The following is a 26,641-nucleotide window of genomic DNA, read 5'->3' on the forward strand; positions in this document are numbered from 1 at the left end:
CATGCTTTCCATTCCAGAGTCAGCGTCCGCAACATGAAGACTTGTTCGAGCCCACTCACGCCGTCGGAAAGCAGAGTTCTGATCACGACTCATGGACGTCCACGATGATGTCTGGTGATCGACAGTCGAGCGGCGTCGAGCTCGGAAGAAGAGAGAACAGTCCAGGCCCTGAGACGAACGCCCAGCCGCTATCGCCGAGAGGCCGACGGCAGGGCATCAGTCAGCAGAGTCATGGCCCCCACGGACGAATGAACAGGCGCGGGAAGACTGAAACGAACGCTTTTCGTTCCAAGGACGATTCCATTTTAATCTCAAACGCGGAGGGGGCGAGTACAGCCTTCTTCATCGTCGGACGGCACTCTATGTGTCAGGTGCCGTGAACGTATACCTCTTCCGGGCATGGCAAACGATTCTTGCTGATAGACGTTGAGCTGATGCTGTGGCAGACCGCCCGCTGTCTTCGTTTCGAATCGATGTCTGCTCGGTGTTGTGTTTGAGTGTTGGCGAAATTCGCGCCAGTCACGTTCGTGAATGTGATAAGACTGCGAAGATACGGTGAGAAAGAGGACGAGAGCATGTTGTGTTGCAATTTTGACATGGGAGTCGCGGGTCTACCTCGGAGCGCCCTGAGAGGCATGCAGACCGCACGCTCCAACCGTTCGGATATCATGTTCCACAAGGCATACCATGGAGCCCAGGGAGCCCAGGAGCCTGGGTAGCAAATGTAGAAGGTACCTCACATCCTGGATCAATGTTGGCCGATGGGATCCACGCGATCACAACAACCTTTCTCGCAACGTCACCTGGTCTCAGACCTGATTCCACTCCATTCAATGTATAGCAGAAGACCGTCCCTTCAATGTATAGCAGAAGATCGATATGCCACAACGTCAACGGGCTTCGCAATCATTTCCAGTTTACAGCTCGATACACCGACACCTTCGCAATCGATCGATGTGAGCCTTTTCCCATGAGGTCTCCATCCTCTGTGCTCCTCATCATTCCCAAAAGCCGTTCGTGATTTTGATCGCCTGCGGTCGTCCCGTGCCATCCCATGTGATCCGCGGCCTATCCTCGCGTGAATGAACTGTACAACTCGACCTCCTCGTTTGAGGCGACCCAAAACGCCTCGCTCGCCCCAATGAGATGCGATGCGATTCCCGTCATCGCTTGCCCAATTCCTTGCCTTCCCGTCCTAAGTGGCGAGAAGACACAAGGTCTCGACGGCGTGTCCAAATCCCAAAAAGTCAAAAAAGTCAAAAAGCGAAAGGGTATCTCATTACAGGTGTCGTAGAGGTGAAAAGTCGTGCGATCGTGATGCGTTGTTCTGGGGATTTGTTGATGGAGACCCATCAAATTTTCCAGCCTTGTTCTTTGGCGAATTGTTCGCACGCCTAGCGAGGCACGTCAGTTGGGATTGCGTGACTCGAACGCGGGACATCGTGTCTCCAACATGAGTTCGACATTGAGGAAATGCATACCTTCGCTGGCTTTCCCACTTTCTGCCCAATGACCTTCCATTTGTTGTTCTCGTAGTCCTTGATGGCCTGCAGCAGTGCCGCGCTCTGTGGATAATGGTCAGCATGCTATCCTGCGAAGAAGCACGTCAAGTGAGGCGGACGAAATTGCTGACCTCGTCTTCGGCGAACTCTGCGTAGTGCATGTCCTATAAAGACTCATGTCAGCATTTGTTCGATAGCTGCGGGATACAATGAACACATCTCTGTTGAAGATACGTTCAATGCTTTGATCGTCACGCACTTTATACCAATGCTTCTTCACGCTCCCTTCTGTCCTCGTCGGGAACGTCTTTGCAATCTCACTCCAACTACTCCCAGCATCGCGCAAGGTCTTGAGTCTCTGCTCTTCTGCTGGAGTCCACGGTGTGTTGGTCCGTCCCTTCTTCGGTACGACAGGGCTCGGCAGAACTTGCTGCTGCTGCTGCTGTTGCTGTTGCTGTTGCTGTTGCTGAGGAGCACCAAGTGCCTGGTCCAAGTCCGCGCCTGCGGTCATAAGACCCGACGGATGCCCGAAGCCCGTAGCATTGCTACTCGATGAACCTGGTAAATTCGGGTCACCAAGCTCGGACAAGCGGCGTTTCCGAGAATTTATGGGTGAGTGTTGCTGTTGGTGTTGAAGATGTTGGGGCGGCGGTTGATGATGTTGAGTTTGGATCTGTTGAGGACGTCCGTAGCTTTGTTGCATAGGAAAACCGAAACCAGATGGATCGTGTGGGCTCGGAAGATAGCCGTATGAGTGCTGATATGGGTTCGGCAAGCCGCCGGTGTGTTGAAGGTCGGATGAGAGGGTGAGTTGTGAAGGTGAGGCGGAGTAGGCGTTTTGATTCCCCACGATGGGCTTGAGGTTGCGCTTCTGGTCTTGAGAACTGTTGCTATCAAGGTACTGATTAGTGTACATGGTTCATCGCCCGACAGGATGGCAACAGCCTGGTCGCGACATGTCGGCGCGAGCAATAAGGTAGTGAAGAGGGGTGGGCCCAAAAGCAAGAAGTGGGTCACTGGGAAGTACGTACGACATGGCGGCAGTAGTGTGCAGTCCGATTGTCGATTGTCTCCCAGGTAGGGCTACTCTGCGGCTCCTTTGCGGGCGGTGTTGTATCTTGTGACAACTAGAAAGGTATTGTATGCATGGCTCTTTGCTCAGCAAGTACGTCGCGGTAACATTGGCCAGAAGTGAGCCGAGCTTGTGATCGCGTTCTTAGTTTCGGCGCCGGGTCCCAAGAGGGCAATGTACTGAGGTAGGTAAGTATGCCAGGTAGCTGTGCGGCAACTCACGAGATCAGGTTCTCGTGGACGGCGCGGCGGAGTTATGGGTACGATATGAGGTTTAATAAAGTACACGCCTGCAGCGGCGAGTGGGATAGGCACTCAAAGGCGGGCTTGCTCGTGGACAGCGCGGTGAGGGCGGTGCAGAGTAAAGCAAAGAAACATCAAATGACGAGCGGCACAGAGGGTAAGCTTTCGCAGAAGCGGAGAGGCAGCATCGATAGCTCCGACTATCACTCGACAGCTGCTGACTGTGACTGGGCAGAGATGCGCGAGCGCCCCCTCTCGGCCACAAACGGTCTGTGCAGTCGATCAATCATCGTGGGCGGACGCGAATCTGCGAACAGGGAAGCGCGCAGTCCGGGTCGCCTCTTCGTCATCATCATTCGTTTGTCGTGATTGTCAGCATCAAATTGAGGCTTTTGCCAGGCTTCATCAAAGACTGTTGACCTCGAGCGACGACTTCACAATAGATTGACCTGCCTTATAGTCCTGTGTTCGTGTCGCTCGCCCATATGGCACGCAGGTAAGGTAAGCGCATCGGTCTGTCTTGCCGGACGTTGTGGGCGCGGTGATCTAGCGTGTGCGGGGTACGGAGCATGGCGTGAACCTCCTGGAGCTTGGGGGTCAGAGTCGTTAGAGGCACTCCAAGACCAGCATTGCCCTTTGCGATGCCCGTCGTTAGTAGTATCATGATGAGTGAAAGCATCCATCCCAAAGAACATTGGTCGCATTGCCACGGCGGCCGGCGTCAGTGCTCAAATCTCACGCAAGATTCCATGTCCATTGGATGGAACGATGGAGAGACTGGCAACATCGTGCTGCACTCGCAACCGGTCAAAAGTTGGTCGAAGGAGGGGCCGTTTGCAGGGTCTGGAGCTCCTCATTCGCTGCGCCGGCAGCAGCGCACCAGGGCCAAAGACGTTTTATGCATGTGGGCGGCCGTCTGCACATGGCAGCACATTTTGCGCGCGTGACAGCGCGAGCTTGAGATGTGGCCAGGCAAAGATTGGCTGCACGATTGCCGGACTCGGAAGCGTAGCCGAGGACTTTTTGGCCACGGCAAGATCGCTGACGTAAAGCGAATAAGGTGCTTCTCTCGGTTGCGTTCGATCTTTCCGCCAGAGCAGTGTGCGGTGCGCCGATGAAAGTGCTCATTCCTTTGGAGGCTGAGGATCCGAAGTGCGCTGGAGATCGAGGGCTGACGTTGAGCATTCCGCATGGCCGGCATTCGGAATCCGGATGCCTCGCGACCGTTGAAAGCCCAGCTTATCCGCGAGCCGTCTCGGCCGGATAATAGCACGACTACTCGCAGTCGAGCACGGCATTACTCTTCACAACATCGAAGAACCATTTGTGCCTGTTTCAGCGATGAGCTTGCGACTTCCGCAATAGGCGCAAGAACGGACGGTGCGACTGTGCGAGCCGCGAGGTAAACCCGACTCGTGTCGAAGGCTGAAACGGTCATCACAGAAACTGAACATCTGAAACGATCTCCAGAACCCTGTAGATCTCATGTGTCGAGCGCCAGGGCAAACTTCTCGCCGCGCTGCACGAACCTTCGGAATGGCTCGATGAAAGAGTCAAGCCGTTCGACACGACACAAGATGTCACTGATGAAAGTCGCAACGTCAACAGCTCTGTCGACAAGTTCAGGCTTCTGCAACAAACTGGTTCAGAAGCACACCTTCCGCGTCTCGAACTGTGTTTGATACCAGGAGCATAGATCCTAGATTTAGAAACAAGATATGCTTAAAGTGTGCTTGAGTCCGGTACATCAGCATTGTGAAACACCTCGGTGTAGATCGGGGAGCTCTGCTGCCTCAGATGGTCAGGCTGAAAGTGTATGTACTTGGTGAGGTACAGTAAGAGCTACTCCAAGAAGTGACTTGGCCATGGGCATATATCGGGCATGGCATCGGGCGTCGAGCCTTCCCAAGGTGGTTGCGGTGTGTTGGACAAATGTGTGTATCTGTCGACGAAAGCGATGGCGCAACGATGAATCTGATATGCAAAGTAGACTTGTAATGGGACATGCCTCTGGGACATGAAAGTGAATGGAAAAATTGGTGGCTGCAGCTTATCGATAGGTGACTCAGCATGAAGCCTGAGGCACGACATTGAGACCACATCACTTCTCGCTGCTGGGCGACGATGCCGTGTTCATTCTTCGAAAGATACAATCACCGGCCGCCTCGAACTTACGGATCTGCTTGATCTCGCCGTGGAGCGCGCATCGATCTCAGGGCAGAAGATGGTTCAACATCCTCAAGCATGCATCGTGCCGGCATACCTTGACGATTCTGGCTTGACTTAACGCGGTCGTCTTCGCTGTCAGACCACGTCGACAGCGTTCATTGCCCGTTGTTCGACTCGGAGACTGCTTCATAACACGAGTCTTGCACATGACCCAGTTGAGCGAGAGTTGGAGCGCAAATAATTCCTCGCAGGGCGACGCAAGTCTGACCGATCTAGGACTGGGTCGCCCGTGCGAGTGGGTACGACATTCAGTTGCTCGGGCGTCCAGCTGCTCGGGCGTCCAGCGATGACTGAGCAGCTTCAGATCTACTCGTTCTGAGCGAAAGGCTTCTAATCGTATCGCGTTCGGTAATGAGTAAAACCATGTCGGTCATTCAAAGCATTGCTGCAGCGCCTTCCGGGGCTGGCTGCTAATCCTTCCTTTCCGTCAGTGCAGCGTGAGGCCGGTGGTTGTAGACTCGTCGAGGACGATCACTTGTTGCGCATGCTCGGTCTCTTCCGCTCATGAGCGAGGATTTGACCGATGACGAGCATTGCAGCATTTCCGTAAAGATCATCGTGATTTCAAAGGCGGCAGGTTACGCTCTGACAGGATAGGAAGTCGTTGGAGTAGCGGTGCGAACAATTAATTCATGCGCCGGTAGATGGTCATCGATCTAACAACGATCTATAACTCAGACCGCCATGTTCGTCCGCATATACACGAAAACTCTGGCCCTATGCCGGACCCTCACTTTCCCTCCACCCACCCAATTGGCACCAGAGCAGCGGCGATCTGTTGTACGCCCCGCTCCGTGGCCAGCATATTGTACTGCGCCGCCGCATTCCTCGTATCCTGGACTTCAATCCTCACGCCCAGCTCATTGATATCTGCTCTTGTCTGCGGGCTCAAAGGCAACGTCCGACTGCCAGTGCCAACGATCAATAGATCTGGCTTCGGCCAAGCTAAGTCCAGAATTCCCCAAACGTGTCTGTCCACTTCCCATTGTCCTTTTGCGTTTTGAAGCTTTCCTGCCATGCTTGAGACACCTTTATCGTCATCTCCTGCTGCTCCTGCGCCAATTGTACCCTCTTTCCGACCGTCTCGAACCCACGGCCGCCACTTGAACGCTTCTCCGCCTACAAGTAGTACACCAGCGCCGGAGATCCTCAGACCAGAGTCGAGGGCGAAGCCGTCTTCTATGCAAGCGTCTACGGCTGTTGTGGGAGGAGGCGTATTTGAGAGAATGTCCATGGCGGAGAAGTCGGTCTGGGTGTCTTCTTCGCTCTTGGGTCCACGATCTTTCGATTTTGGAGCGGCGTATGAATGTCTGCTGGATGTGTGTATTGTTCTGTCTCGAAATGAGGAATATTCCGGTATCCGTTGGCGTCTTGTCCTCTGCAGGCACAGTGGCGCCTCTTGTCGTGTCAATGCCGCTCTAAATGTGCTGCGAAGCATTGGGCCGGCATTTGGAGGAGGCATTGTGCGTTCCGTTGATCTGTTGAGGTCAAAGTGCTTTTGTGATGTCCGTCCAGCTGCGATGAATATCTCTCGTTGAATCGCTGAATGTCGTGACGATTGATTTCGATTGTTTGCAAATGGCAGATGCCAAAAATGTTCGCGTCGAGCTTCACAACGACGTCAGCACTTCGTCGACCCTTGAGCCATCCTTCTCCACTACCCAAACCCTAACCCTACGGCATCCGCAAAACATCCCTCACATCTTCACAAACTGCACATGCTCTCAAGCGATCTTCAAGATGCCGGAGGATGCTCGCAGAAGTAGCAACAAGATCACAATTCGAACCCCGAAGCCCAACCCTGCGGCGAAGTCTCACTCTATCAAGTCGCAAGCCGGAGACCTGACATTGGCCACATCGAAGTCAAAGCAGAAGAAGGGTGACCGACAGATCACCCCGTTCGACTCATCCTATCTCCCATCGCTGTTTCTTGATCCTAAAGTCATGGAGCGAAGCATTGCAACGGAGACTCGGAATCAACGAGAACGGGATATGCCTTGAAGATGCATCCGTATCCAGGGCACTATTCCTGGAACATGGCACGACTGCTGGAGCGATCGAAACGAAAAGCCTACGAGGTGGCCGGGATTTATCTGCATTCAGCAACATGGCACTCGGCGATACAGAACGAGCGAAGTCGCAGAAGCCATGAACAGACGCTCCCGGCCGCATTCACAGTGGCCGAGCGATCCGTCAGCGGGACGCCAACAACTGAAGTTTCCGGTCCATATGGACCATAGCCTGTACGGACGAGGACCTATGGAGTCGGAGTGGTACCGGTCAACCATGGGAAAACTGGCTACGAGACGTGATTGCCACCACATGCAATTCACCAAAATGTCGCTGGGCCACGAATGTCGAAAGCACAGCACGAAGGCAGGACGAGTGTGCGGGGACAGCGAGTACTACTACACTATTAGCATGTGCAGCTATGTTACCTGTCCGACTATCGAACATGTCTCGCTAATGTACCTGCACGACTACTGAGCCACTCCTGCTAGCTGAAGAAGTGTATGTCTACCTCTACGCCGACATGTGCACGTACTTTTACGCCTACTTGCACGCCTATTTGGCCGTCTTTGTAGATTACCTGCACGCTTAAATACACGACCACTGGCCTGTCCTGCTAGCTTATCTGCACGGCCACTTGTACCATTCCTGCTATCGTACCTGGCCGCCTATTTAGCATGTCCTCCCACCTTACCTGCACGACTACTGTGCATGTCTCGTGAACATTGCTACCTTGTTCACCACGCCATTTCATCTCCGACAAGAAGTTTGTGCGGAGTGGTAATGTGTACATCATGCAAAACTACAATACAACTACCATAACACGACGCATACTCCAACACCTTACACCACCGTTCCGGTTTTGTTGTCCATTTCATCGCGAAACCCTTCCGTAGACGCCAATCGCTGATGCATCATTGAACCATCCGCCGTCATCAAATCCCAATCCTCCTCGCTCAAGCAAGATTGTCACTCCGATCAACCCACACATCCTCCAACTCCGCAAAGTTCTGAAAGTGAATAGGCCGATGCACATCGTCATAGAACCTCCTCGGCACACCAACTTGCACCCACACGCGACCCTTCTCACGCTCTCCGAAGCCACTGCCCATGAAGCTCCAGTTCCATCTCTCGTCTTCTGGTACAAGGAAGTAACCACGAATCTTGTCAGACAACAGCAGCTGACACTTCTCGCCGAAGCCGTTCTGCGGAGAGAAGCCGGCGGGTTGGTCGGAGCCGAGATCCTTGTTCTCTGCGCCCCATTGGTAGCCTTGAGGTGTAAGAGACCATGCGCTGAGCGAGACGGATCCGGGCGTGAAGTTGACAGTCATGGTCACGGTCTTGCGGTCCCAGGTCGGGTGTGCTGCCATGAGCTTCGCGTGCTGGGTGACGTCTTGAGCGGTCATGTACGTCGTCTCGTTGCCGGCGCTGGTGTGGAGGATACCAAGAGGCTCGAGACCGTTCAGCATCTCATTCTCCGGCAGACTGCGTGGCAGCTGAATGTCGCGAGTGCTGCCGACTTGAGGCACCATGACGATACACTTGATCTCCTTGACTTGCTTGTTGTCTGGAGGAGAAGACCCGTATAGGTATCCTGCAACCTGCACACGAAGATCGGCCACGGCGATGAATCGCTTGAGGATGTTCTTCGGCATGACGTATGTGAAGTGGTGCTCATCGTCGCGGATGTCCTCGGAAGAGATGTATATGTTGTTGGCGCGGGTGCGCAAATTGCTGGTCGCAATGGCACGGGTACGCCACTCGGTCTTGGATGCGAATGTGGCCTGCTCATAGGCCGTCGTGGTGGTCACGATCATGTCCTCGCCTTGAGCATTGACCGTCTTGGTCGTGACGGCAGTCAATTGCTGTTGATCCTGCTGTTGCTTCTCGATCTCGGCGGCCTGTTGACGCTGCATGCTTGGTGCACTGATCTCCATTCCCAGGATGATGTCTCTGATCTCGGAGTTGGTGAGGGACGACGTGTTGACATTGTTCTTCTTTCCGTAGTCGTTCAAGATGAGATCACGCAACTGCACTTCGACCTTGACCCAGTCCTCATCTGAGAGAGTTGGCCAGATGTGGTGCTCCTGAGTGATGACGGTCTTGTCTGGTCGCAAGAGCAACTTGGTCTTGTCCTGGTTGACATGGAGTGCACGAAGGATCAAGATCAGACGAGAGAAGGCCGTGTAGGAGGAGATACTCTTCAACCACTCGTCGTAGAGGTTGAAGAGCACCATCTGAGGCTCAGTCGCACGCAGAATCATGTCTCCGAGTTTCTCGACCTTCATCGCAGCCTGGAATGGCAGCTGAAGTTCAGATGCGCGAATGCTGATGTTGGGGAAATCAAGCAAGTGCACCTCGAGCGGATCAAGAAGACCCTTTCGTGTGACGATCAACTGCTTCGGCTGCTCTTCAACGGGCAGCGATCGAATGAGCGCCGCCACTTCTTCAGCAGTCTTCCACTTCGCCAGTTGGCCGAGACGCTTCTGACCGGCCCAGACGCTCGTGTGAATGATCTTGAGGAAGAGTTGACCTGTGCGAGGATTGAAGATAAAGATGGCGCCGTTGATAGGCTTGGTCGTCAAATTGCCCTCGAACGTCTTGTGGATCGTCACTCGATAGACGTTGGTGTCGTCGATGAAGAGTTGGATCTGGTTGCTGAACAGCTCGGAGTAGTTTTGGGAGTTGAGGAACTCTTGGTTGCTCTCCGAAGCGTACAGCTGAAGACCCTTGCGAATACGCTCACGCAGGACGTACAACGCGGGGTTGGCCTTCATGACCTTGGCCATGGCTTGCTGCACGAGCTGCTTGAGACCTGGGAAGTACTGTCCGTACGCAGAGTACAAGTTGTAGGCAAGATCGACACCAATCATGAGACCAGTGGCCGATGGGTAGATGGACATGCTGTCGGTTGTGTAGTCCAGGTACTTGGCACGCACATATCGCTCGATGTCGTGCGAGTCGTAATCTCCGTATCTGAGCTGCACATCGACCCAGAACTTGTTGGTCGAGGTCAGGCCCATGTTGTCCTTCGTATCGTAGAGCAAGCTGGGATTGCTGACACTCCACTTGTGCGAGGCGAAGAGGAGGATATCGGCGCAAGAAGAATTCATCTTGTACGACTTTCTGGGATGGATCGTCTCCTTCTGCACAGTCTCGATGCCAAGCGCTTCGAGTTCCTGGTCAAACACCTGGCACAGATCCATCACGACGGACTCGTGGATCTTCTGCCACAGATGGGCACGGAAGATTTGGATGAGAGAGATCTTCAATGTCGGAATCTTGCCGTGGAGGAAGATGCCAGTCAGATCAAGCTGGACCTGGAAACCAACGTAGACATTGGCACGGTTGATGGTCGGACTCCACCAGAGCGTGAAGCGACGGTTGGGAATCTGGTTGAGACCCGAGCGTTGGGCGTTCGTGAGCTAAACAGAAGGGCAGAAGGGTTAGCGATAGTTCGGACAGGGTATAAGGACAGACCGAGACCTGCTGGCATAGCCCGAGAGATAATCTCGGACAGCTTGCAGGCGTTCACCCCTTCAATTTTGACTTGCCTTCTTGAACTTCATGCTCTCTTCAAAGCCAGATGCTTTCTCCCCTATAGATTGGTCAGTATTGGCACAGTCATGGTTCGAAAAAGCGAGTCACTTACAGAAGAGGCCCTCCCAGCTCGGAAAAGCAGTCGCTTTGAACACTATGAATTGGTCAGTATTGGCACAGTCATGGTTCGAAAAAGCGAGTCACTTACAGGTATGCTCTAGAATGGTCTCCACACCGCCGAGGGCTTGAATCACATCCGTACGGTAAGCCTACAGAAAGGTTAGTACGATGGTAACACAGCAAGCGTGGCAAGAACTTTGCTTACATTGAGTTGCCAGAGTTTTCCGTCATGTCGCTGTGAAGTCCACCAAAAGGGATTGCTCTTCATGTGCTGGTAAAGCTTGAACTCGGTCCGGGCTCGGAAACCCTTGTCGAACGACAACGTGGAGCGATCCTTTTGGAACAAGGTGTTGATACGCGGCAGACCACGATCCCAAGAGTCCTCGAGATCTTCCAGCGTAAGCCGTCGGTTCTGCTGATTAGCTTCAAGGCGCTTCTGGGAATATTCCGTCCACACACGCTGGGAGTCGATGAACTCGGCCTCCCACGGAATGATATATCGGAAGATGTTGGGGATGAGAGTCTCTTCGTCATGGCTCATACCAGCGCGGAAATGGGAAACACCGCTGTCGGTCTGCTTGCTCCATCGCTTGTCGGAAGCTGGGATGAGAATGTGGGATCCGGAAATCATGCCGAGACCACCCAATTCTTTGGGCGTATAGAACACGGCAGGAGGGAAACGGGAAGGCATCTTGGAGTTCAGACCGATCTTGACACGAGTCTGGATCTTGGTCTCGCACTTGACGATCGTGTCCAACAGGTTGACGGTGCTGACGGCGGCTTCACGATAGTAGGTGAAGAGAGCGATCAGGGTCGTATTCCACTTGTTCGCGATCTTGGTGAAGGTCGTGCTGCCAGAGCTCATCAGGATCTGACGAATGCGGTTGTTGAACTTGGCGATGTCATCTTCGGTGACTTGGAGGAAAGCGTGTGCTGTCCGCTCCTTGGTCTGGTTGTCCACAAGCGCCCAGACGGAGTCCTTGGTGGGGAATTCGTCGTTCAGGTTCCTGGACTTTGGTAGAATGCGAACCTCGAAACCGTTCATAGCGAAAAGCAAGTTCGGGTTGTCACGACTGTAGACACTTGCGAAGGTATCATCCCACTCGACCGTGGTGATGCTGCGCGGCAAGCGGTTCTTCATATCCCAGAAGACGGCCCGTCCGAGGTTGACATCGTGCCTCATGAGCCTCATGCGCGAGTCGCGAGGCCAACACTTCTTGTTCTTGTAGCCGATGACATTTTCGAAGTTGGGATCAGGCTGCTCAGTGAGGAAGCGCTGGATGAGATCTCTTGACTCGTCCGCGCTGAAGCGGAAGAAGACCCAGATCTTGTCGATGTAACGAGTGTACAGTCTGATTGGGTGGCGAGTCTCTGTCGCTCGATCGCGGAATTGCAAGAAGTCGTTGGGAGCATTGGGCGGACCGGCCATGTCTGAGGCACGTTGTAGACCAAGCAACAGCAGATCAATAATCAAACCGTAGTATTGGAATACGAAGGCGCTGAACTGCAGACCACGGATCATACCATATGCGTTGGTGTGGTTCATGTCCTTGTAGTTGAGCTGCACATTGTTCTTGCTGGAGATGTAATCTGCCAAGTTGTGGTCCATGATCAGACGGAGCAGTCTGTTGAGCAGAGTGATGTCCATCTTCTCGTAGACCTTGTCGAGTCTGGTCTCGATCATGACGTTGCATTCTCCCTCATCAATACCCCACACGTTCGAGAGGTTGTTGATTCCCTGAGCCCACTTGTAGGTGAGAAGTGGTGGCACCTCAGAATCGGAGGGCTTGATCCATGCTGGGAAAAGCTTGCGCTGATCGGCTTGGTACCACAGATACTGGTCGAGGTATGCGTCCGTAATCTTCTCAATTGGCTCAATGTCGTAGACTGGGTTGATGGTGCTGTAATTGTCGTTCATATCGATTCCGACCTCCTTGAAGGAGCGCTGCGTGAGTAGGAAACGCTTAATGCGGGCGAGCGTTGTGCCAGGGCTGTCGTATGCCTGCTCAATGAGCGCGAGCTCTTCACGCTGGCTCTGGTTGAGACGTCCCTTCACAGAATAGGCCTCCCGAAGTCTCTCAAGTGCCAAGATGAGAATCTTGGTATCGTGCTTGTAGCTGACAGATGGAAAGGGAATCGGCTGGAACTTGCGGCTCTCAAGCCAGTGCACCGCCGTGGTGAAGATCGCGACACCTTCTTCGGTGCTGACGTACGGACCGTCCTTGAGGTAGTTGTGTTGACGCTCCTGCTCAGCCTTCAACCACAGTCGAGTCAGACGTCCGAGGTTCTTCTTCGCCACAGTCTTGTCGACTGTAGCGCCTCTCCTGATGCGCTCCCGGTTGTAGTGTGCAACAGACACCCACCAGTCGGCCTTGGACTTCACATATCGGAGGATAATATCCTCGATAGGCTTAGGTAGACCTGGCACCTTCCATGGGATGTTCGACTTCCAGCATCGCCATGCCTCGGACAGATGCTGCAACACGGTGTTGACCTTGCTCTGCTTGATACCTTCGGGCATCATGTCCATGAGATCCGCCATGACGGAGGCACGGAGTTCAAGATCGAAGTGAGACTCGACACGCTGCTTGGTAACAGTCTTGGCTACACCCTTTGAGTGACGACCCTCGAACTGTCTGCTGAGCAAGTTGCCCAGCCAGCGCTCCAGAAGTGGGATGATTCCGCGGAGGAAGAAGAGCCACACTCGCCATGCAGGCGCCCAGAAACCACAGCCTGGTCCCTTGCCGACTGGCCCGGAGTTGAAGCGGTAGTAAATCAAATGCTTCAAATCCTTGCAGGATCGAATCTGATGCATCAACTTGTATTTGTAGCGGTACATACCGGTCAGTTGACCGACGTGGTTGAAGGCGTAGAGAATGCCGTCTGCGAGCTGGAAGGCATCGATATTGCCCAGGCGATATTGAACTTGAGCATCCACGATGAGCTTCGTCAGGCGAAGAATCTCACGCATAAGATGGAAGGCGTTTCCGAATCTGCTCTTCTTCCGCTCCTTGGTCGTCAACGTCTTGATGGGCTTCAAGTTGAAGTTGTAATCGAGATGGAGGTAGGTGAGATTCTTCCTGTGGATCAACAGGTTCAACATGTTGAAACCTTGACGACACACTTGAAGACCAGCCTCGACCCAGTCGATGGTGGTCTGCTGGAAGAACTTGGTGCTCTTGAGACTTCTGCACAAGTTCTGTTTGTTTTGCGCCTTTGGAGGCTTCTTGTGCAGCTCATTCAAGACGTACGTCTTCAGGAGTTTTTGGTAAGACACCCGCACCTTCACAGGCTGGCCTTGAGGAACGTGCTCGAGGTACCACTGCTTGACAAGCGGCACATCTTGCGCTCGCACCATCTTTCCAGATCTCCGGTCGAATGGGTATGGCGCCCACCACAAAGCAATGGCAGAAGCTGTGTCGTCGTTGTAGAGTTCTTCGTCCTCCAAGAAAGGCTCGACTTCTTTGGGCAGACTGAAACCACCTTCCTCCTCATCCGCCTCCTCATTGTTCCCGGCGCCAAAGATCTCATCCTCGAGACTGACCGACAAGTTCTTGGGGGCAACAGATCTTGAAGAGATTGGGTTGATGACGGGGTCGAAGTAGAATGGTGGAAGGTTGGGGTCCTCGGTCTTGACATAGACCGTCTGTGGGGAGCTGTACTTGCCGAGCTTTACGCTGCGAGGCAAGCTGTTGTACAAGAATGGGAATGCGACGCGGTACTCAGTCCGGATCGGAGCACGGAAGATGATGCGGTCGATGGCATTGAATTCACCAAAGTCCTCATCGTTCGGATCGATGTCTTTGTACAAAGGCTCAAAGCGAGGGCCACCGGGAATGGCGACGTTGAGCGCTTTTGCTGTGGCGAAGGCGGGCATCTCGAATAGGTGAAAGTAGTTCTGATCGGTGATGTCTGACAAGAGGGGATTGCTGAGACGGTGCAGGGTGGCCATCTGCTGAATCGTCATGTTCCACTCCTTGTAGCTTGGTCCATTGACGTGGCTGGTATCCGCCAAAGGTCTCGGCTCGTAGAACCACTCGAAAACTGGTCCGTCTTCATCCTCGTCCAGCTCCATCTGAATCGGCTCAAGCGGCTCCACATCCTCAATGTTTTCACTCCATGAGAGTGGCGGCTCCTCATCGTCAAAGGGCGGGAATCGCATTCGCTTGAAATGTCTCCGATCGCTCTTCTCTCGCCTCATCACCACCCACATGGTCGCCCATTGCGCGTGGAACACCGGCTCGATGACTCGTGGAATCTCGTTGACCAGTGTCAGGCAGCCATTGACGTGGTACAGGACTTTCACTTCTCGAGCACTCTCCCACGGCATAGGCATGTTCTCCAATAGCTTCAGAACGGCATGCGGCATGAACTTCAATGCACCGAGATAGCTTCTCTTGTCGGCACTGAACTTCTTCTGAGAAACATCTCCAATATCCTTGACGATTTTCCGCAGATGCTCAGGCGGCATGTCTGCCTTCTGCGTCTCCACAAAACCACCCTTGCGCTTCTCCCCAAAGCGCTGCTTCTGCTGTCGTATCCATTTCCGCTTCTTGTCTTGCAGCTTCGCCGCTTGAGGATCTGCAGACGGATTGTATCCAGGTGGTGGAGGCGGTGCGGATAATCCTGGCGGCGCACCTGGGGGAGGTGGTGGTGCCCAACCAGGCGGTGGAGGTGGTCGTCCCGCCATGATCAGTACTGTGATGCTTTGCTCAGATTTGACTCGGAGGTCTCGCTGCGGCTCTCGGCGCCGAGCTCGCCGTTATTCGCTCGTGTTCGGTCGTCCTGATCACACAGAGCGCAATCAGATATCCAGTGAGGAGATCGAGATGGCTCGGGAGTTGCGCTGTGGCCTGCGCGGTCGTTGTGATGGATGAAGTCCTCTCTGGTGTGGCGGCTCTCAGTCGCGACTCCCATAGAAAAGTCCACTAGCGTGGCTGCCGGCGGGATTACCCGTTGCATTTCCGCCAAGCACACACTCACTTCGAGAATTTGACCGGAACTTTGATCACGACAACGTCGACGACGAACCAGCCAAACATCCACCGGACACCCATACAATACCGCCAAAATGGTTTCCGACGCCCGCCTCACCTACGTACGTTCGAATGCGACACCGAAACGATGCTCCCAATGGATGCAGCAACCTTCTGGAGGACATTGACTAACAGCTATGATATAGCGCCGCCGCATGCCCTACAACACCAAGAGCAACAAGGTCCGCGTTGTCAAGACTCCAGGTGGCGAGCTCAGATACCTTCACTTGAAGAAGCGAGGAACTGCACCAAAGTGCGGTGACTGTGGCTCCAAATTGGCTGGTGTACGTTGAACCATCCCACCATCCCCGAGATCGAGAACAGTGCGATTGGACATGGATTTGGAGGCGTGAATGACATGGACATGTGCGAGAATTGAAGGAGAGGAAATTGTCCGCTGACACGAATGCGAAATACAGATCCCAGCCCTCCGCCCTCGCGAATACGCTACCATCTCCCGACCCAAGAAGACCGTCCAGCGCGCATACGGCGGCTCGCGCTGCGCCAACTGCGTCCGGGACCGTGTTGTTCGTGCTTTCCTGATCGAGGAGCAGAAGATCGTCAAGAAGGTCATGAAGGAGGCCGAGAAGAAGCAAAAGCGATAGATGTTTCGATGCAGGAATGAGCGAGCATGGACGGTGCGATGGGAAGATTCGGAATCTCGGCGCAACATGGCAGGCAGGTTTGATTCATCTTGATCGACGAGATGCCGTTGTGTAGTTTTCTGCTGTCTATACTGCACTGGGCGCAAGATCTGCTCCCAGCTGCGATGGCAAGAGCCGCTGAATGAATTCAACGTCGACTGACACGATCAATACCCGTGTCTGTGCCTCAAGCATGCGCAGTTTCAACGAGTGGAGGACCTGCGGTCAGCCCCACAGTGTACCTGTACAAAAGCTGCTTGGTCAAGGTCCGTCTTGCATGGCAGTGGTTCTTCTAGCCAGCCACGATAACATCGAGACAGCGAGGATCACCGGCATGCACAATCAGCAGGTGGTACTTGTTGATCTGCACGACGACCCTGCACATTGGAACCATCTGGCCGTCTTGCTTACTCAAAAGCACTTTCTGCCAACTTCCCTGTGCGACGACCAGTACGACTGCCAGTTGCCAGTACCCTCTACGATGTTCTGCTAACTTAGTGGTATCTGCCTCGCTAACTGTTTTACACGAATATGAGCATGCCCTGCTATTTTCAATCCCACTTCGTGCCTATCTGACATGTCTGCTGACTTGCCCGTCCGCCTAGTACCTCTACTTCTATTCGGCGGGGACAAACAAGGCGAGACAACGAGCCTCGTTCCAAGCTGCACTTTGGCCTAACCATTCCGCGTGGAATATATAACATGGACTGTATACCATGGACTTTCTGCCAACAACAATGCTTCTTTATTTAAGGCTTCAGCCGAGCTTGGATACATACAGGCATACCTTTTTGTCTGAAGTCCGTCGATGTGGTCCAGTCGCATTCAGCCGATTTGGGTCATGTAGAACTGCGTGGGCTGATGTGGGCCAACATCGGACACAATTTCTTATCAACGTGCAGCCAAGAGATCATTGCACCTGAGATCCATTGACCAGGTCGTCGGAAACGCACCGCGGGCCTGCCTGCGAACTCGGCTCTACCTCAATTTAGACAGATCCTTCCTCACTGTGTCACTCGAATGTCGGCTTTCTCCCAACGTCAGGCTGTGCTTTCATCGTGTTCGTGATCACTCTCCTCATGCCCACGAACTTCTCCAGCTCGCAAATGCCAGGATTGTACCAATTGAGCGATTGCACATTGACCCCAACACATTGATTGCAACACGATAGTATCGTTGTCCTCCAATGCATTCGGAAGATGCCGCGGTATGGTGTTGTGTGCAAAGACACGGCACGAGAGGAAAGAGTGAGACCAAACCAGTAAAGTCTGTTCATTGGCCAGTCAAACTCGCCTTGTGGCTGTGGGAAGCTTTCATGGTCAACCGCAGCGTACCACACTCTTGTTCTCGCAGATTCTCCACCATCAACTCCACCTCTCTCATTCTCGCCTCCGACAAACCCACCATGATCTTAAGGGAAACGTCTACATGTCTTCTCTAGGCGTATTCAAGTGCACCCAGTGCGACAAGGTCTACAAGACTCGGACCTCTCTGACTCGCCACGCCCACAACCACTCCCGCGGACCGCCTCAACATCAGTGCGATACTTGTGGCGTCCTATTCGCCCGGCGCGACATTCTGAACCGCCATGTGAGCAACGGCCATTGCGCGAATTCAAATGCTGCCAGACATCGGTGCCATACCGCGTGCGAGGCGTGTCGCGGAGCCAGGATCAAATGCGACGGCCAGGTTCCATGTCGCGCGTGTTTCGAGGGTCGCCGAGAATGTAAATATCCTACCACTACGGGCAGGATCAGCCATGCGAGCCGGGCACCTAGGAGCGTGAAAGCGGAAGGGAGTGGAGAAGTGGATGAGAAGTCAGTGGGCTCGCCCTACGCCGATGCTTCCGATGAAGGCATGCATGGATCTGAGGACCGAGAATCACCTGAAGAGAGTGTCCATGGACCACGTGCGAACGAGCGGACCCATAGCCAGGCCCTGATGACCCCGACTTCACTTTCTCCCGCGATCGGATCTGTAGCGCCATATAAGGAAATGCTGACTGCAGGCGCTGCCGACAGTCATAATTTGAGGCTGGCCGGAGATGTACATGAGGAGAAGGCCTGGCCATGGCTGCATGAGAATTTGTTTTTATTGAACGGCGGGAAATCACAAAGCCGGAAACCATCACTACATCACCAGAACGCACGACCAACATCGACAGCACAGGATGCCAAAGGCTCGAGCATCTCATCTCCAACCAGCAATAATACGCACTCTCCTCTCTCGAACACCATCGAAAATCTCGTTGCGTATGCGGCGAACACGGCCTTCTCGCCCGATGACCGCGGAATCAGACGGCGGTATTGGGAATCCGTTTCACTACAACTGGCCGACATATTCCAAGACGCCAGTAAAAAATCTGTTGTTGATCCACATCGCACTTTGTACCAGCTCGCCGAATCCTTCCTCACCAACTTCAATTCTGGATGGCCCATATTGAACCACGAACAGCTGGATCCGGATACACATCATCCTGTGCTATTCCTGGTAGTTGGTGCGATCGGAGCGATGTTCGGCGACGCATTGCACAGACAGTATGGCACACTGATGCACGAGCGCCTAAGACGGCTTCTCAGTGCAAGTCTGTATGATCTGGAGGGCCCAGATGAGGATCTGGTCTGGCTGGCGCAGGCCCGCCTGCTCACCCAGACCGCGGCGCTATACTTCGGCCAACACCAAGGCTTCTCCTACGCACAGGTTAGTCTCTCAGAGCTTGAGAATTACCTTCTAAGCAATACTAACAATCTCTCAGCATATTGCTGCCATTACAGTCGCACAACTCCGCCGCATGGGATTCTTCCGCGAGCCGAGTCCTGACGGTCTTCTGATGGCGAAGCTGGCCAAAATGTCCAACGAAGCAGAGCTGGCACATTACAAGCAAGCTGAGACCCGCAGAAGAATAGCTTTTGGCATCCTGCGCACGGACGTCTACACCAGCGTCCTGCTCAGCACACGCCCACTCTTATCAGCCGACGAGATGAAATTGACCTTCCCTAGATCCGACTCATTGTGGATGAATCTGGAAGGACTGTCGCCAGAAGCCCAGCTCCAGGCTCACCAGATCGAAAACGCAAGATGCCTACAAATGCCCTTCTCAGACCTCATACGCATCTTTCTCGACAAGGCCGAGCCAAACCCAGAGCTAGGAGCTCTCGGTTACGAACTCACCATGTTCGGTCTCCAAGATGCCGTCTGGAAATTCACACAAGATCCCGAGCTCTTCCCACGCTTGACCGGTCACTGTCTAGAAGAAATCGACATCGCAGTATCCGAACACCGCGAAAGCGTACCTCGTCCCAACGGCGAGCGAATCATCCCCGCGCTCGCCGTCGGCCAGATCCGGCGACGCATGGACGAACTTTACGCCGAGCGTGCACGTCTGCTGCACGCTCTCGACTCTTGGTCGCACGCCGTGAACATTGCCATCAACAACGGCACCTTCATGTACCATCGTGGTACCCTCCTTTCCTGTCTCATGCTCTACCACCTCTCCCGCCTTCGACTCACTGCTCCTCTCGAATGGCTACACCACATCTCCTACCGTGCCGCTGAGCCGCAAACAGTCGACTGGCATACCCACCGCAAAGTCGAAGGCTGGTTACGAAGTGCGTTCGCTCCGCAAGCGGCTCAGCAGGCCTGGGACGTGAAGTGGTTAATCGAAAGCGAACTTCAACGGCCGAAAGGCGACCGAGCTCATTTCAATTTCCTGGCATTTTGTAGTCTGCACCACGCGGCTGTGGTATTATGGACAGTCGCTGGGTCGGGAGAGATGAGACCGTCGACGATTCCGAAGGCAGAGATTGAGACGTTTTTGACGAATTGTCCGAGTTTATTTAGTCAGTTGAGTTCGTTGGGTGGGAACTCGTTTGAGGTTGCGGCGTATCGGTTGGCGGGACATCGGTTTCCCACGGTTGCGGAGGTTGGGAATTGAATGAATGTACACACAGCTTGAATAGATTTGAAGAGCAATCTGCTTCTTATGACTACGAGATGATCTTTGTTCAATCGTCCAGCAACCGCAACATTTCGTTCTCCGTCGCCAGCATGAACCCCCGATGGTCGATCGTTGACAGCAGCACCGCACAGCGGTTTTTTTCACATAGCAGCGTGTTCCCCTAAGCAAAGAAACGCCAGGTCTCCAAGCAGTCTTCCTCCTTCCTCGGCCTGTACACCTGAGGTTCGATGGCGAATATGAGCAGGGTAGACTCCGACCTGCTAATAGAAGCATAACTCTTCGGACTACAGAAGACTCCCATCCTTGATCGCACTCCTCCCTCCAAGCGTAGGAACTTGACAGTCTCTCAAGGAATCGAGTAGCACGGAAGCGCCTCGCTCTGTCCAGATCGAATATTAGCACAGTAATCAACGAATGTCAACTTATGGACCGGAACCCGGGCCAAGCTGTTTTCGAGCAGCTTATCTTCGAGCCATCGTTCTTGACTTTGGCTGCGGCGTTCCATAAGACGCAGTCCCTCTGCGTTTCTCTCCCCGTCGCTCGCACCGGGCATCTGAGGCCGATCGATATTATCGGACCGCGTGATTACGACTGTGTTTCGATCTGCTCCCATAAGAAAACCCGCCTGGCGAATGGCCGGACGCACGTTCACAACACCGCATCCTTCACCTCCGCAGCTCTCTCATCAGCCTCTGCTCTACCCAGACCATACCCCACGTACTCGTCTGCCGTACCGAGATGCACGATCAGATGGACATCGCGAATCCGCCACAACAATCCCAACCGCTTCACGACCGCGATCCACTCTCTCAGAGCATACCAATCGTGCGCGAGGAAGACACTTCGCCTACCGAAGTACCACTTCACCATCGCATCCTTCTGCTCCGCGGTACACCCTAGATTCACAATCTCCACCGGAATCTCCGTCTCTTTTCAGCATCCGAAGACACTGTGCAACGGCCATGGCTTTCCGATCATGAAGAAGTCGCCCTCCTGCCCAGCATCGACTCCCATCGTTAGCTTCATTTCGTTCGGGAGAGAGTCGATCATTTCGCGCATCGAACGTCCAGGGCCAATACCGAAGGGGTTCCGATTGCTGCGGTGGAGGAGAGCTAAGGGCACGGTTGGACTGGAGAATTTCGGAATCAAAGCCTTCGATGCTGGCCAGAAGGGCGGTCGCAAATGGCAATTCCAGTGTCAAAGTGTCATCGTCGCCAATATAAGACTCGAGCAACTCGTCGATCCGCAGCATAATCTGACCGACAATAGACGCGTTGCTATCTGGCTTGGCGTCGGCAAAGGACTCGTGCATGTCGCCGTCCAGTGGGCCTGAGGTTGGCTGGCAAACAGCAACTGGCATAGCCGGAGATTGCTCTGTCGAGACCAATCAATGGATGCACCTCAGTCGACAGGCGTCAGCTTCTTTACACTGAGTGCGAACATCTTGCCCGCCTCGCCGGCACGACGTTTCGCTCTTCCTGACATGATCCCTTCTTTTCCGCCCACGCCTCCCATCCCGTTCTCCTTCACATCCTCTGCGTCATCTTCTACTCGTCGAGGCGTTGCAGTCATTCTGCCGACAGGACGTTTCGCAGGAGTCGTGAACAGCATCGAGAATGTTTTCTTCGGTGTCGGTGTCGGACGGGGAAGCCGGTCAAACAGGGCCAGCACAGATACCCACCACCCTCGCGGAACGAAGAGCCTCAAAGGACAGAGATCTCACAACCATTCTTCTCCTTGACAGCACAGATTCTTGAGACCAGATCATCGAGATCAGCAGCAGAGACACACTCCACTCGCGCTGAGAGCGGCGGAGAGCTTCGTTCGATTCATACGTAAAATTTACGAATCTGCAACCACAAAAGTCAGCAATCGTTCACCCACCATTAACAACCTCCACAGGATGTGTACATACCTTTCTCCTTCTTCTCCTCCTTCTTCTCCTCCTTCTTCTCCTCCTTCTTCTCCTCCTTCTTCGCCTCCTTCTTCGCCTCCTTCACCTCCTCCTCTCCACCACCGCCACCACTCACCCCCCCTCCCTCCTCCCCATCCTCCCTCGCCACCAGGAACCAGCACCACTCCATCCAATCCATCGTCGCGCGCGTGGAGGTCGTTGGTATGTCTAGTTATCGATGCGTTAGCTTAGTCGGTTGACTGGAGGACGGAGAGCGACGAAGAGGAGCGATTGGAAGCAGAAGGTCAAGGAGGAGTTGGGAGGGAAGTGAACCAACGGTGGAGACAACTTACTTACGTTGATGATGATGATGAAAACTTTTCTAGTAAGGTGAGAAAGCGCTTTTTAATGTGAAGCTTTGTTGCGCGTTGTGGTGCGGGCGATGCTGTTGTACGTGTGGTGGTCGTCGTTCGAATTTGAAGAATCGGAAAGTTGTAAGCAAACGGCGTTTGCACGGGGAGATTTCGACGATCCGATCTCCTGTTTCGATATGGAATACGATGGTACGACAGGGAGATGAGCAGCACAGTCGCTTCTTGATGCGTGGAGAACGATGAAGAGAACGATGAAATCGAAGATACTCACTACGTTGGAACGATCGATCGTTTCCCTCTATCCCTCATACCGCACGTACAACTCATCCACAAAGAAGTCATGCTTGATGCCCGGCGGTTTGGCCTTTGCGAACGCCTCCACTGCATCCTTCACGTTGTACTCCAGCCGCTCGACGAGATAACACACGACCAGATATCCCGTGCGGTTGTAGCCATAATGGCAATGAACTCCGATCGTTGGCTTCGACTTCTCCCCTATGCTTTCACCATCTCTCGCCTTCACCACCTCTTCCAACTCTTCTCGCAGTCGATCGATCGTTCCAATAAATCCCTCGACATCGTCCGCGCTCGGCGGCAGCTTGCTCACAGTCGGGAACTTGACGTACTTGACGCATCTGCTTTCTAGACCTTGTGGATCATACACCGGCGTGCCATGAGAAATATCAACGACCGCCCACACGCCGTCATCTTTATTCTTCCAACCAAAACGTTCGACGAAGCCTTCAGGACAATGCTCGTCGTCGAGTTCCCTCATTGTCTTCATCGATCGGAAGATGTCTGCGATGGGAGGCGAGCAGGGGAGGACTTTTCGCCACTTTTCGAAGTTTTTGACGTCCCATTTGCCGGTTGTGGTAAGGAGTTGAAGCTGGAGACCTGGGTTGAGGGACTTCGAGACATGATGGGAGAGGAACGATTCGATGGTGCCGGCGAGGAGGCGGAGGGATGGCGGAGTGTAGGGTAGGGCGTGTGAGGCGGGTGAAGCGAACGTGCGGACTTGGAGGTGGGCAGGTGGCGAGACGGTCGGTGGTGTGTTGAGGTCAGAGGTGTCATTCGCTGAGTCTTTGCGGGTGAGCCAGGTAGTAATTTGGGCGACTTCGGAGGGAGGAGTGACTGTATCGTCTTTGGCGGTCAGGAGTAAGAGGGGAACACGAATACCGGACCAGGTTCGTCTGCTGAGGAGGCTTTCCTCGTTCTTTGATGCGGTACACTGCTCTTGAAGAAGCATTGCAGTAGTCATAGCGCGATATGTTGTTGAGCGGGATTGCTGGTTGAAGCGGAGTTGGAACTTGCGCGTCTCTGCGTCGGCTTGTTTGCCTGCCATGCGAGCGACCGACTTACTGTGAATGCCGCCACGGCGATCGAGAAACCTCATGAACTCAAAGACTGGCAGAGGCAGCTTGCTCAAAAAAATGACCCCTTTCTGTTCGTGCTCGGAAAGAGGAGAAGATCGTGGACACATTGCGATCATGCCGGATATGTGGTCTGTGCAGAGATGTGCCAATGGCGAGCTCCAAGACGCAAGAAGAGCAGAGATCGAGCAGCCCATGCTGTGGCCAATCAATACAACCTTTTGGTTGTTGCCTTTGTCGCGGAAGCGCTCAATCGCCGTGTAGAGCAGTTCTGCCAGTGCGGTGGTCGTGTAGGCCTCCACCGTCCTCGGCTTGAAGTCTGAAAGTCCACAGCCAGGCAAGTCGATGGCAAGGCATGGCGCGATGTTGACGAGGGAATTGAGTAGTAGTGCGAATTGCGCAGCAGATCCACCCAGACCGTGTGCGAAGACCAGGAGAGGGATGTCTTTTGGTAGCTTGTCTGCGTTTGGATGAGGATGGAAGAATGTTCGGATCTTTGGGTAGACATGGCCGGAGGGTGTTTCGTAGCTTTCGAACGTTGTGCCCTTTCTAAGGACGCCGGGATCGGTTGAGGAGGCTGGCGAAGATATCAGTAGATGTACAGTGCAAGATGCAGGTGCTACCTACCGCTGTTTCTTCGCAGTCGCCGCGAGAAGTGAAGGTTGTTCGTCCACCACGCTATTGTCATAACGCCGATCATGCTGGAGACGATACTGGCGAAGGTCCATCTGAATGTCAATGAAGAGTTGCTGAACGAAGCAACCCAGCTAGACGGCAGCTTGCCAAGTACTGCGCTGGCCATTCTGAGCGATCTGATCACGGTCCAGAGTTGCTCGCGAACACAAAGCAACGATCAAGATCGGCGAAGTACGATCGGAACGTCACCTTGTTGTGACACAAGTGCGCGGAATGCTCATCCGTTTTGATACATCGTTGGCCTTAGTATGATGGAATCGTGCTTTGAAAGACAACTGCATGCGATCGAAGGAGTTTCGCTTGGGCAGGTCAAGGAGATGGACGAGCTCGAGAGTGCAACTTGAATTGATATGTGACTCAATTGTTGGAAAGGAGTCTCGGATCGTCCGGCTTTTCTAGCAATCCCAGAACCAGCGAGTCTAAAGATGCAGGATGCTTTATGTGTGGTCTTTTGCGATATCGATGGTTTAGCCAAGTTCCAAGTTATCGTTGAGAAGTCGCGAAGCGAGTTGCGGAATGTTGCGAGCTCGACCCGTAAGTAACGACCGGACTCTCTGCACCTTCACGCTTCGAAAGCAACGGGACACTCGATATCGCCATGCAATTGACAGACCGAGAACAAATTCGAGGCGGTGCAATATATATAGCATTCTACGTTTTTATACACCGCCAAAGTCACCCGCGATCCGCAATGATCACGTGCAGTCGTCGGATTTCTCGAACTAGTGGCTTGGCTTCGGATCGCACTCCCACACCACCAAGGTCGCAAAAACTTTGACTTGAAAGAATCGCGCATAGGATCAATCACTCTCCTTCACCACCCACGACCTCACCTCTCCACCGACACATACCGCCAATACCACCGTCAACATGGGAGGAGTTTCCGTCAGAGATGTCCCTTCGGACAAGTTCATCGCCGCCTACGCCGCCTTCTTGAAGCGTCAGGGAAAGCTCCCAATTCCAGGTCCGTGAACACCAGAAAGAAGGAGGAAAACACACACAAGCAAGATATCGCACACCACGATATGGATACAATTCTTTGAAAGAGAAACCTGAATCCCGTGTGGAACGGGGGGCAAAATGTGTCAGCGCTCAAGTACTGACATGTGAGTCTACAGGTTGGTCCGACACTGTCAAGTTGTCCCACGCCAAGGAGCTCCCACCACAGAGCCAGGACTGGTGAGAATATGTCCATTCGCTCCTGCCGTGATCGCAATTCCTAACACTTGATTTCCAGGTTCTACATCCGCGCAGCCTCCGTTGCCCGCCACGTCTACGTCCGCAAGACCGTCGGTGTCGGCCGTCTCCGCAAGGCCCACGGTGGCACCAAGAACCGCGGTTCGCGTCCATCTCACCACGTCGATGCCTCCGGTGCCGTCGACCGCAAGATCTTCCAGGCCCTCGAGAAGATCGGTGTCCTCGAGACCGATGAGGAGAAGGGTGGCCGCCGCATCACTCAGTCCGGCCAGCGTGATTTGGACCGTATCGCCCAGACCACTCTTGAGGCTGAGGAGGAGGATGAGGACGACGAGTAAATGCGAAGTTCGAAAGGATAAGCGTTTGATCAAAAATGGCTGGCACATCTGATGTGTTGCTGGTCGGGTTGACAAGACTGGGGAGGAAGTTCGAGGTGTAGCATCGAGTTGGGCGTTCGGGCATGACAGGTCGTCGTTTTCCGGAAACAGGAAAAGTGCGCCGCCGTCGGGCTGGAGTCGACTCGTCATTTTGAATGAACTCAGTTGATACCCATTTTACGAGTTTATGTGCAGTCCTGCCTTCCACTCCAATTTTCACCAAGCTTGACTACGACCTGATGTGCTAGTCCTGCCTGCGTGTGAAGTGCGTCCGCGACTCGGCGAACACACCGAGCTCCCACAGACAACGGAGGGGAACTCGTCACGACAGTAATCCTTGACAGAACTTGCCGACATACTCCACGCTCCAGCATTACACC

General features: G+C 53.7%; 8 protein-coding genes across 8 annotated transcripts; 4 read left to right on the top strand and 4 right to left on the bottom strand.

The window, feature by feature from the left end:
- Nucleotides 1-1,370: 1,370 nt before the first annotated feature.
- MYCGRDRAFT_18562 (uncharacterized protein) lies at nucleotides 1,371-1,923 on the bottom strand (the record flags this gene model as incomplete). The annotated part of the gene is made up of 4 exons (XM_003857689.1): nucleotides 1,371-1,394; nucleotides 1,482-1,565; nucleotides 1,634-1,666; nucleotides 1,762-1,923. Coding segments are annotated over 4 exons (303 nt in total), but the record flags the coding sequence as incomplete, so codon positions are not given.
- A 4,040-nt stretch (nucleotides 1,924-5,963) lies between these two features.
- On the bottom strand, nucleotides 5,964-6,628 carry MYCGRDRAFT_102025 (uncharacterized protein; the record flags this gene model as incomplete). Its single annotated transcript, XM_003857688.1, has 1 exon — nucleotides 5,964-6,628. A coding segment is annotated over one exon (543 nt), but the record flags the coding sequence as incomplete, so codon positions are not given.
- A 1,383-nt stretch (nucleotides 6,629-8,011) lies between these two features.
- Nucleotides 8,012-15,405, bottom strand: MYCGRDRAFT_98177 (uncharacterized protein; the record flags this gene model as incomplete). The annotated part of the gene is made up of 6 exons (XM_003857687.1): nucleotides 8,012-10,447; nucleotides 10,519-10,544; nucleotides 10,606-10,653; nucleotides 10,708-10,749; nucleotides 10,804-10,864; nucleotides 10,921-15,405. 6 exons carry the CDS (start codon nucleotides 15,403-15,405, stop codon nucleotides 8,012-8,014), a joined length of 7,098 nt encoding a protein of 2,365 aa, XP_003857735.1.
- A 346-nt stretch (nucleotides 15,406-15,751) lies between these two features.
- MYCGRDRAFT_102027 (60S ribosomal protein L34) lies at nucleotides 15,752-16,591 on the top strand (the record flags this gene model as incomplete). The annotated part of the gene is made up of 3 exons (XM_003855854.1): nucleotides 15,752-15,813; nucleotides 15,898-16,035; nucleotides 16,171-16,591. The coding sequence occupies 3 exons, from the start codon at nucleotides 15,787-15,789 to the stop codon at nucleotides 16,354-16,356; spliced, it is 351 nt and encodes a 116-aa protein (XP_003855902.1).
- A 1,232-nt stretch (nucleotides 16,592-17,823) lies between these two features.
- On the top strand, nucleotides 17,824-20,416 carry MYCGRDRAFT_106793 (uncharacterized protein; the record flags this gene model as incomplete). Its single annotated transcript, XM_003855855.1, has 2 exons — nucleotides 17,824-19,095; nucleotides 19,151-20,416. The coding sequence occupies 2 exons, from the start codon at nucleotides 17,824-17,826 to the stop codon at nucleotides 20,327-20,329; spliced, it is 2,451 nt and encodes an 816-aa protein (XP_003855903.1).
- Nucleotides 20,417-20,777: 361 nt separating this feature from the next.
- Nucleotides 20,778-21,686, top strand: MYCGRDRAFT_88732 (uncharacterized protein; the record flags this gene model as incomplete). Its single annotated transcript, XM_003855856.1, has 1 exon — nucleotides 20,778-21,686. One exon carries the CDS (start codon nucleotides 20,778-20,780, stop codon nucleotides 21,684-21,686), a length of 909 nt encoding a protein of 302 aa, XP_003855904.1.
- A 509-nt stretch (nucleotides 21,687-22,195) lies between these two features.
- Nucleotides 22,196-25,017, bottom strand: MYCGRDRAFT_106794 (uncharacterized protein; the record flags this gene model as incomplete). The annotated part of the gene is made up of 5 exons (XM_003857686.1): nucleotides 22,196-22,203; nucleotides 22,269-22,475; nucleotides 22,601-22,629; nucleotides 22,942-24,568; nucleotides 24,619-25,017. 5 exons carry the CDS (start codon nucleotides 24,791-24,793, stop codon nucleotides 22,196-22,198), a joined length of 2,046 nt encoding a protein of 681 aa, XP_003857734.1.
- A 467-nt stretch (nucleotides 25,018-25,484) lies between these two features.
- On the top strand, nucleotides 25,485-26,363 carry MYCGRDRAFT_98180 (40S ribosomal protein S19; the record flags this gene model as incomplete). Its single annotated transcript, XM_003855857.1, has 3 exons — nucleotides 25,485-25,651; nucleotides 25,806-25,866; nucleotides 25,925-26,363. The coding sequence occupies 3 exons, from the start codon at nucleotides 25,558-25,560 to the stop codon at nucleotides 26,220-26,222; spliced, it is 453 nt and encodes a 150-aa protein (XP_003855905.1).
- Nucleotides 26,364-26,641: the final 278 nt, after the last annotated feature.

The sequence above is a fragment of the Zymoseptoria tritici genome, chromosome 1, assembly GCF_000219625.1.
Source record: "Zymoseptoria tritici IPO323 chromosome 1, whole genome shotgun sequence".
In the NCBI taxonomy this organism is placed as follows: Eukaryota; Fungi; Ascomycota; class Dothideomycetes; order Mycosphaerellales; family Mycosphaerellaceae; genus Zymoseptoria; species Zymoseptoria tritici.